This window comes from Schistocerca americana, chromosome 1 (assembly GCF_021461395.2).
Source record: "Schistocerca americana isolate TAMUIC-IGC-003095 chromosome 1, iqSchAmer2.1, whole genome shotgun sequence".
In the NCBI taxonomy this organism is placed as follows: domain Eukaryota; kingdom Metazoa; phylum Arthropoda; class Insecta; order Orthoptera; family Acrididae; genus Schistocerca; species Schistocerca americana.
Window position 1 is genome coordinate 897,285,952 of NC_060119.1, and position 10,911 is coordinate 897,296,862.

The following is a 10,911-nucleotide window of genomic DNA, read 5'->3' on the forward strand; positions in this document are numbered from 1 at the left end:
CTTAGAACTGCTTTTCTTTCCGTCGTCGACGGCGTTCTCTTTGCAATAGGTGCTACCATGCCGTGGTTGCTTCAGCATTGTGGAATCACCATCGCTACGATCCACACAACAAGCGCATTTGTTGAGATGTGGGCCAGATCAACAGTTCTGAGTTGGAGGCATGCAGGTACGGGATTATGAAACCATATCCAGTATGCATCAGCAGACAACTGACAGCACGAGAAAGAAGGAAACAGTGCGAGTGTCGTCTCTAAGATGCATACATCGAATCAGTAGTGGACCGCATTGACCATTAAGCACTCACCACTCGTCACATCATGAACATTAGAGAATTGCTGGCATAAGGCTGAATATACGTTTCTCCTCTAATACCCAACCATCTGAAAAGTTTAAGTACAATTTTCAGTGTAATATTAGGTTGTGTTTTATTGAATGGTACGAAGTGGTTATTGCCTTACATATGGGATACCTTTTTAGATTCTCGTTTCATGTCCGTAACAAACTGAACAGATTACCAATCGCGATTGACTCATATAAATTAAAACAAAGTTCTAATGGACTAGTTAATTTTGATTCAGGCAGAGTTACTCTCAGCCGCATAGAAACGTTCTTCCAAATTGTACGCTACATGATTTCGCAGTATTTCTTGCAATGGAATCCAATTCAGTCAGAAAGAAAAATATATTCCGGGAAATGGCCCACTCCACCAAAGATAAATAAATAAACAAATAAATAAAAAAGTATCATTTGACTTAGGAAAAGAAATGCACGTTGCAGAAATTGATGTGTGAGTGGTGTGATTGATTTCGTGTTGTTAATCACACGACCTTCATGCAATGCTTCTATAGAGAGACGAAAAACCTTCTACGTCTTGTTATTGCTTTCTCAACAACAGTCGTGGAACAGTTTCGTCTCTTTGGTAGAACAACATTTTCGGTTTACTGTATTAATACGGACATTCGCCCAATCAGACATAAGGAGCACGTCTGGAACACAGTTAGATTAACAGTCCATCTCTTGCGCTCGTGAACGCCCTTTACTCTGAGAGTACGGGAGGGCATCCTGCGAAGGATACAAGTGTCCGAGTCTGGTCGATCAGGTCACTGTTTATCACTCCTGAGGAGTGGCCGCAAGGGTTTACTCATGACATGTAGTGAGCACGGTCTTGGCGGGGAGGTGGTCATGAGTAATTCTTGCTGGTGATGGCGTCGAGGATCCTCTGGTAGGTCTGGGCGGAGAGTCCCAGGAAGGTGGAGCTCTGTGTCGTGGGGGCCGACCGCGCCGCCGGCGCCGGCTCGCCGGACCGCTTGAAGAAGTAGTCGTAGTCGTAGTCGGAGGCGATGGTGTAGTACGTGTACTTGGAGTAGTAGATGGCCGCGAACACCGAGTAGATGAGCAGCGCCGCCGTCGCCAGCTGGAACCACGCCCAGAACTTGTAGGATCCCTCGTTGATGAGGAACTCGTAGTAGCTGAGCGCCGAGTCCGACTTGGCGTGGCCCGGATGCTCGTCCATGTGGTCCTCCTCCATGTGGTCGCCCCGCGCGGCTCGTGTTTCTCTGCTTCGCACACAAATAACACCGCGGTCTCAGCTATTAGTGCGTGATAACATTAATATCAACAAATACTCACGGATTTTGAAAAAGAAGTTTGAAAATTTGGAGAATTGTATACTTCTTTGTTAACTGATTCTTCGGTTGCTGCTTGGTAGTACTACATAATTAGCACGAGGCATGTCCAGAAAGTAAGTACCGTTTTGGAAACAAAACTCACAAAAACAATTATTTGAAACCAAAAATATTTGCCCGCTGGTGTGGCCGAGCGGTTCTAGGCGCTTCAGTCTGGAACCGCACGACCACTACGGTCGCAGGTTCGAATCCTGCCTTGGGCGTGGATGTGTGTGATGTCCTTAGGTTAGTTAGGTTTAAGCAGTTCTAAGTTCTAGGGGACTGATGACCTCAGATGGTAAGTCCCATAGTGCTCAGAGCCATTTGAACCATTTTGAACCAAAAATATTTTTACAAGAAACAGCATTTCTTAAACCAATTTTAAACTATTTCTCTACATAGTTGCAACCGTTGTTCAACATCTATCGTTGTGTGAAACCAACTTTTCTATGCCCTCTACGTAGAAAGATGCCCCCCCAATATGTGAAACACTGCGAAAACTTCGGTGAGCATTTCAAAACAAAAGACGTGGAATGATGATGTTTAGTTTGGGAGGGGGGGGGGGGGGGGCAACTGCGCGGTCATCAGCGGCTGTACAAAGTCCCAAATTTTACATAATCCAATTTTTTTTCATTGTCCAATCTTGCCTCTATCACGAATGATGATGATGATGAAATGATGTGAACAACACAAACTCCCAGTCCCCAGGAAGACGTCGAATGCTCAGTCAAGACATTGCGCTGCTTCATGATAATGCACGTCCCCATTTTGCTGGAGTCACTCAAAAAGTTATTCAGCAATTCGGTTCGGAGCAGTTCGATCACCCGTCGTACAGCCCAGATTTAGCACCTTATGACTACCACTTGTTCTTAAACTTGAACCGTGATTTTAGAGAAAGGCTCTTTGACAGCGATGACGAAGCAGAACATGGCGATAGAAAAGTTGGTTTCCTGCTATGACAATTGTCTGAACAATTGTGGCAACTTAATAAAAAAAATTGTTAAAGAAATTCCCTCTCTTGTCAAAATAAATTTCGGTTTGAGAGACTTACCAGTGTTTTTTCAGAACGGTACTTACTTTCCGGACACACACACACATTATATATATGAACTCCATTACAAGCGGCATCGTGCGACCTACACTCTTCAGCTAATCTTTAACGTTTCGGCCCCGAAAACAGTAAACTGCTGCTCAGGAGAGAAAAGTATATATATATATATATATATATATATATATATATATATATATATATATATATATATATGAAAAGCATGAGTTCTACGTTATGAATTTGTTTATATGACCAACTTTCGGTTCAAATGGCTCTGAGTACTATGGGACTTAACATCTGAGGTCATCAGTCCCCTAGAACTTAGAACTACTTAAACCTAACTAAGCTAAGGACATCACACACATCCATGCCTGAGGCAGGATTCGAACCTGCGACCGCAGCGGTCGCACGGTTCCAGACTAAAGAGACTAGAACCGCTCGGACACACCCGCCGGCCACCAACATCCGGCTTATAAACTGTAACCTGTCTGATGACGGCCTTGTAAGACGAAAATTGGTTAAATAAATTAATATTGTGAAATATCTAAATTTTTATTCTTTTATTTTATAAATATTTAGTTAATCCACTATCATAACTGGGGAAATACACAGAGCAGAATTATCAAAGCAGCACATTTCAACAGCGTGCGACTGCTGGAAGCGATGTTTGGTCGTAGTTTGCGGTAGTGGCATAGAAACAAATTAATGAAAATACTAAACTGTATGGGCTAACACACAAGTGACGGCTGCTTAGTTCTTAAAGATTCTTAAATTTAGTTTTCCATCCATCAAGCTGCGGGAATATGTAGGCATCTGGTGACACAGCACGAGATACAAATAAGTCGAACCAATATGTACATAATGTTGCAAATTGTATATAGGAAAGCAAATATTTTCTTCCTTTTTCTGTTTAGAGTTTACAAAGGCAAGTAATAAGGAATCTTTTAGATGTTACAGTGTTCGCGCATAGATCCGTAGATCGGTCAACTATTTCACAGATAATGCATGTCGGGCAACATTGCACGAGGTATGAAGACCAGTGACTGCACGGTGTGCCTAAAGAATTACTCAGCTCCATTACAAGCGGCATCGTGCCACCTACACTCTTCAGCTAATCTTTAACGTTTCGGCTCTGAAAACAATAAACTGCTGCTGAGAAGAGAAAAGTATGCAGACAGAAAAGTGGCGCTGGCGTCGCATGATGGCTGTACAAATATACCTGTCATAGCGGTTGTTTCATCCATATGTTTTTCTGTGTTGCTCAATGTCTTCTAACGTGATATACCAATGAAATGAATTCATCGAAGCTTGAACGCTTAATATTTCTTTGGGAAAAATACAGGCGTTAGGGAACTTCGAAAGTTGTTCGGACTTCCATCCTCTCTAGGTTTGTGGTGTCGAGAGTATCCCGGCAGTATCTCCTTCAAGCCATCATCTTCACTATGGAGGATGCATGACTTATTTCGTCTAGTCAAAGAACACGATCATCGACATCTGAATAGACCTTTTCTAGCTGGCATGTAACATGAAACAGGGATGATGAAGTTATGAGAACAGTGCATCTAGATGGGAGATCGAGTACTGGAAGAAATTTCTACGTAATCGCTCATGGTCATATACCACACTTTTATGTATTGTTTTACACAAGATTAGATTGCAATGAAACTCATGTCATGTGATAAAGAACGATTACCTCTGAACTCGTCGTAGTACTCGAAATAAGGCAATTTAAAATATCAGCGCTGCTCTTTGTTTATGCGCGTTCCAAACGCTAGAGTGAGAGTTTGCCAAGCGAGTCTGACATCTTACGTTATGTTTGCTAGTATTCTTTGTTACTGGAAAGTTCAGTCGATGTATTTAAATATTCTGAGGGTTAGAACAATTGTACGACCTTTGCCTGTTTTGAATTTTTTAGTCAATGTTTATTTATTCAACAACACTTGTCATATAGTGTCAGCTGATTTTGGTATGTGGCCATTATTACGTGCTTCAGTTGGGACCCATGTCAAAATTCAACCCCTATCTCTGATCTGCGTTATTCAGTAATTTCAAGACAGATATGTGGAAAGTATTCTAGGCTTTACAACGTTTCGTTTTCGGTACTAAAAGCTTACAGAGCTTTTGTTGTAGTACGAAATCTGTACTATAGGCAGCTACGTCTCGGCCTTGGCAGTGTGTACCACAGTCATACTCTTACTCTGAGGAAACTTACGTCACTGCTGGATAGGTAGCTAGAATAACTGATTCAAAGATTCTTCTTTACTGACGCATTTCAGGCAAAGGCCATCATCAGAATGCCATAGTCTTCCTACAGAGTATGAAGTCACTTGTACACTGATCAGACAGAACATTCTAACCGCCCACCTGTATTCGATATAAAGCCGTCCACGTGACAGTAGCGTCGTCTGGCGAGGAATGACTGCTGTGTAGAACGGGGAAGGCGCGCCATCTATCTGAGTTTGAGCGAGGGCATACTGTGATGGCGCAGAGGCTTGGCAGGAACATTTCGTAAACTGCACGCTTGTCGGGTGTTCGAGGAGTGCTGCGGTGACTGTTCAAACACGTGATAAAACCAAAGTCCACGTCCAGACGTCGTGGGACTGGGCAGCCACCCATTATTACAGATGTCGGACTTCGAAGGCTGGGTAGATTGGTAAAACAGGACAGGCGGCGAACTGACGCGGAACTAACATCAGGCTTTAATGCTGGGGAGAGTGCAAGTGTGTTTGAACACACAACGCACCAAACACTCCTAACGTTGGACCTCCAGCCTCCATAGCCGACGATCCATGCGTAAGCCAATGTTAACACCACGACATCGGCAACTACAACTGAAATGGGCAAGTCACCATCGGCACTGGATGTTGGCGCAGTGTCAGAGGGTTTCATACTTTGACGAACCCAGATGCCTTCTTCATCATCCCAGTGGGAGGGCGCGAATCCGTTGTCTTCCATCGGAACACCTCCTTGACACCTGCACTGCGGAGCACAGACAAGCTGGCAGCGGTTCCATTATGATCTTGGGGACATTCACGCGAGCGTTCATGGGTCCAGTGGAGCTCGTGCAAAGCATCATGACGACCAAAGAGTATCTTACACCAGTTGTAGACCACTTACATCCTCCATGACGATCGTCTTTCCTGGCGGCTGTGGCCTTCTTCAACAAGATTGTGTGCCATGTCACAAGGCCAGGAGTGTGATGGTATGATTCGAAGAACACAGTGGCGAGTTCCAGTTAATATGCTGGTCCCCCAACTCGCCAGATTTGAACCTGATCGAATACGTCTAGGATGCGACTGAACGTGGCGTCAGAGCTCATCTGCCCTCCCCGGAATTTACGCGAATTAGGTAACTTGTGTGTGCATATGTTGTACCAGCTCCATCCAGCGGCCTACCGGACCTAGACCTACCAAGACGTCACTGCTTCCATGCCACGACACATCACCGCTATTGTCATCGCCAAACGTGGACATAACGGCTATTATGTAGGTGGTCATAATGTTCTAGCTGATCAGTGCATCTGCCGTCAGCATCAGAATTCAACTGGTCTTGGCAGCAGACACATATAACTCCATACTGTGTATGAGCAAGCAGTGAAGGAAACAAAAGAAAGATTTAGAGTAGGTATTAAAATCCATGGAGAAGAAATAAAAACTTTGAGATTCGCCGATGACATTGTAATTCTGTCAGAGACAGCAAAAGACTTGGAAGAGCAGTTGATCGGAATGGATAGTGTCTTGAAAGGAGGGCACACGATGAACATCAACAAAAGCAAAACGAAGATAATGGAATGTAGTCGAATTAAGTCGGGTGATGCTGAGGGAATTAGATTAGGAAATGAGACACTTAAAGTAGCAAAGGAGTTTTGCTATTTGTGGAGCAAAATATCCGATAATGGTCGAAGTAGAGAGGATATAAAATGTAGACTGGCAATGGCAAGGAAAGCGTTTCTGAAGAAGAGAAATTTGTTAACATCAATTATAGATTTAAGAGTCAGGAAGTCGTTTCTGAAAGTATTTGTATGGAGTGTAGCCATGTATGGAAGTGAAACATGGACGATAAATAGTTTGGATGAGAAGAGAATAGAAGCTTTCGAAATGTGGTGCTACAGCAGAATGCTGAAGATTGGATGGGTGGATCGCATAACTAATGAGGAGGTATTGAATAGGATTGTGGAGAAGAGAAGTTTGTGGCACAACCCGGCAAGAAGAAGGGATCGGTTGGTAGGACATGTTCTGAGGCATCAAGGGATCACCAATTTGGTACTGGAGGCAGCGTGGAGGGTAAAAATCGTAGAGGGAGACCAAGAGATGAATACACTAAGCAGATTCAGAAGAATGTAGGTTGCAGTAGGTACTGGGAGATGAAGAAGCTTGCACAGGATAGAGTAGCATGGAGAGCTGAATCAAACCAGTCTCAGGACTGAAGACCAGAACAACAACAACTGTGTATGAACACTTTCATTTTTGATGTTCTGATGATGGGCTGTGACCGAAACGCGACGGTAAATAAGAGTGATTGAACAGCAGTTTGACCAGTTGTTCTAGTGACCTGTTCGGCAGTGGGGTAAGTCTCCTCAAGTTTCCGTCCTGGCCTAAGGCCTCCTGCGTGACTTCACGTCGCACCCTGGGAGACTCTTACCTTTGCGAACTGAGGCTGGTGTCCTGTCTGCTGAGCACGTGACCCCAGGCGACTTGCTGGAGGGCGAGGGCGGCTGCTGCCGCCAGCCACGCTGCTGCTGCGCGAGTCCTCATCTCGGAGTCTGCTTCTCTGAAACTCGTCTGTGCAACAAAGTGCCATCAGTATCTGTCAGCCGCTAACAGGTAATGCTTGCAGCACAACCTTCTCAGAGTGTGATTGATGACGGTAAAACTACAGAATTAATGAGACTAAATAAAATAAAGCAGTTGAAACTAAAAATTAATTCAAAACTTAACCAGTTAATGAGTGTGCATATTTGCATACCAGTTAAATGCATGATTCAAGGACGGCTGAGAGACTATAACATTTATATTTGATATCGACTATACCCGCTTCTTTGTCCGCCTACGCTTAATGTGACACCTGTGTCACCATGTTTTTTGATTCAGTCTCTACGTAAATGTTTGATCATATTTCCTGTCAATTTATATCACTGTAATTAACGTATGCATACGGGGTGAAAAATATTTGAACCGACAAACTCTGGGAGGTTGTAGGGGACATCAAAACAAATATTTCTTTCTAATGTCATTTTTTCGTATGAGGAGTATTCAAACCGGTAGAGGAAGATTTCTCTGGCGCCAAATTAATTAAACCAACAAACACTTTTCCATGTTTTTATGACCAAGAGACAACACATTAACACAACCCAATTTCGATTACAGTAAAAAATGCCTCCATTGACACGTAAACAAAGGTTACACTGTCGGATCATGTTCTGTCTAACACGGGCAAAAACGCCAGGAGTATCCGGAATTGTTCCTGCTTCTGCTACTATCCGGGCAACCAGATCCTCTTCTGATGAAACAGGAGTTGCGTAAACAAGGTTGCGCATCTCTCCCCACACAAAAAAGTCCAGAGCGGACATATCTGGGGATCGAGCAGGCCATGGTACCGGACCACCTCTGCCAATCCACGTTTCTGGGAACCGTCGGTCCAGGAATCGAGGCACACGGCGACTGAAATGTGCCAGCGCCGCGTCATGTTGGAACCACATGCGTTGTCTTGTAGGGAGCGCGAAGCCTTTCAGCAATTCTGACAATGCTCTGGCAAGAAAATTGTAATAGAGCCTGCTATTTAATGGCCTAGGTAGCAGATACGGCCCAATTAAACAGTCCCCAACAACACCGACCCACACATTAACGAAGAACCGCACTTGATGAGCGCTAGTAACTGTGGCATGTGGGTTATCCTCACTCCAAACATGCGAAATGTGCATGTTGAAGACTCTATTGCCGGCCGCGTTCTAGGTGCTGCAGTTCCGAACCGCGGGGCTGCTACTGTCGCAGGTTCGAATCCTGCCTCAAGCATGGATGTGTGTGATGTCCTTAGGTTGGTTACGTTTAAGTAGTTCAAAGTTCTAGGGGACAGATGACCTAAGATGTTAAGTCCCATAGTGCTCAGAGCCATTTGAACCAGATTCTATCACGCCCGAACGTTGCTTCATCGGTAAACAACACAGAGGATGGAAATGTAGGATGCATTTCATACTGTTCCATGTACCACTGCAGAAACTGTGCTCTGGGTGAATAATCAACTGGTTCCAGGTTGTGGACACGCTGTAAGTGAAATGGACGTAACAATTGCTCTCGAAGGACTGTTCTTACATTCGTCTGATTCGTCCCCATGTTACGTGCTATCGCACGAGTGTTTATTGAAGGATTCCGCTCTACATGCTGCAAGACAGCTTCCTCAAATTGCAGCACTCTTGCCGTTCGACGGCGTACCTGTCTAGGCAATCTGCTAAATGACCCGGTCTCACGCAGACGTTGGTACACAGCAGCAAAGGTCGTATGATGCGGGATACGACGATTAGGATATTGTTGTTGATTAACCCGCTGTGCAGCTCGTCCGTTGTGGTGCGCTACGTAGTACGCACCAACCATATCAGTGTACTTATTCCAGGTGTATCACTCCATTAGTAAACAGAGACAATGCACTATTACACTGGTGGACAGCAGTTGCCTACAACTGAAGAGCGTAATGCCCCCTCCAACAACTCAAGATCGTAATACGGCCTCTAACAACTGAAGAGCGTAATACGGGCTCCACCGGTTTAAATAATCCTCATAGGAAAAAATGACATCACGGAAAAATATTTGTTTTGATGTCCCCTATAACCTCCCAGAGTTTGTCGGTTTAAATAGTTTTCACCCTGTATAATTTCATAAACTATGTTCTGTAAATATGCTGAAATGTTGAAGAAGTATTTTTAGAACTGGTTGATGTATAAGAAACGTAGGCTTGTACTTATGTGAAACCCGGACAGAAGTTCTTCTGCTAAGAAACCCACATGACCGGAACGGAAAAGATCGATTTGGCGGTAGGGCTGAAAGGAGTCTTTCTGGTACAGTCAGTCAGTGGCTAGCTTGTAAATTGTTCACATGTCGTGTTTTGAAGAAGGCAAGGAGCGCAGCAAGAATTATTAGTAATGCTTCGGATGAGGAAGATTACTGCTTAGTTTTCCTGACGTTTATTGGTTGACTCTGAAATACAGAAATCCTGTTCCAAAAACATAATTTTCAGAGACTTTTTGCATCAAGAGCCATAAGTACGTTTGCCACCTTTACCGCAGCCACAGGACATTGCCACCGCCTCCACCTGCATTTCAGGCAAAAGATTAGTAATGCATTTGTTTGAATTGACCAGTTATTTGCTTTATATGCAAATAATAATAATTTTTAGTTCAATTTGGTGACAGGAATTTTAAATTAATCCTTAGTCATTTTACCTAGACACAGTCCTTTTCCTAATGGTGCAGTGTATCCGAGTGTTCTATTTTATTGAACTGCAGAATAACGCTTTAATAGTGCTCACTAACATTTGTGGGGTAGTAAGTTCCTTAAGTGTTCAGTTATTTGTGTTTCTCAAATACTCCACATAAATATTCATAAGCGAATAGTTAAAGTGTTGCAAAAGAGCAGGTCCAGAGTAAAGAACTAATTACATGGCTTTAAAGTCATTTTCACTAAAATGTCTATTCAGTATTAAAACGAACTGAACAAATCAGTGATCTTGATATTGGTTATTGGCCACTGCAGTTTAACGATCAGCTTAATGAATACCTGCTTCACGGGTAAGTTAAAGTGGTATTATTCATGTTTTTGTGTGTAAAAGCGTTTTGATATGTTGCCTTGTTAGAAGTGTTTCGTTCTGATCTCAGTCGACTGGTAGAATAACTTCTGGTCCCCATGCCAAATATTGAGCCAGTAATACAATTATTATAATAATGAAAGTACTTATGAACTTCAGCAATCATTTAAATAGCTTTTTTGTTCTTTTAAGATTAATTGGCTGCAACTGTACAGAACGTAACAGATTCAGGGACCCCATATTTCATATATGCTCTACTTGACACAAGGAAGCATCCATTCCCAAAGAAAATCTATGGTTATCATATCAGTTAATGCAACCATTTAAAGAACGATTCTAAGTCAACGTTTTTCAATAGTTTGAATGGTAAAAGCTTCTCAAGTCCAAAAAAAGTTGTGCTGC

At 43.3% G+C, this 10,911-nt stretch overlaps 1 protein-coding gene across 1 annotated transcript; it reads right to left on the minus strand.

The window, feature by feature from the left end:
- Nucleotides 1-1,180: 1,180 nt before the first annotated feature.
- On the minus strand, nucleotides 1,181-7,469 carry LOC124594975. Its single transcript, XM_047133506.1, has 2 exons — nucleotides 7,357-7,469; nucleotides 1,181-1,559 (listed from the first exon to the last, which is right to left on the minus strand). The coding sequence occupies exons 1-2, from the start codon at nucleotides 7,467-7,469 to the stop codon at nucleotides 1,181-1,183; spliced, it is 492 nt and encodes a 163-aa protein (XP_046989462.1).
- Nucleotides 7,470-10,911: the final 3,442 nt, after the last annotated feature.

Coding starts and splice junctions, on each gene's coding strand:
- LOC124594975 (XM_047133506.1), bottom strand. CDS start 7,469: ATGAGGACTCGCGCAGCAGCAGCGTGGCTGGCGGCAGCAGCCGCCCTC. Junction 1,560..7,356: donor ACCAGCCTCAGTTCGCAAAG/GTAAGAGTCTCC, acceptor TTGTGTGCGAAG/CAGAGAAACACGAGCCGCGC.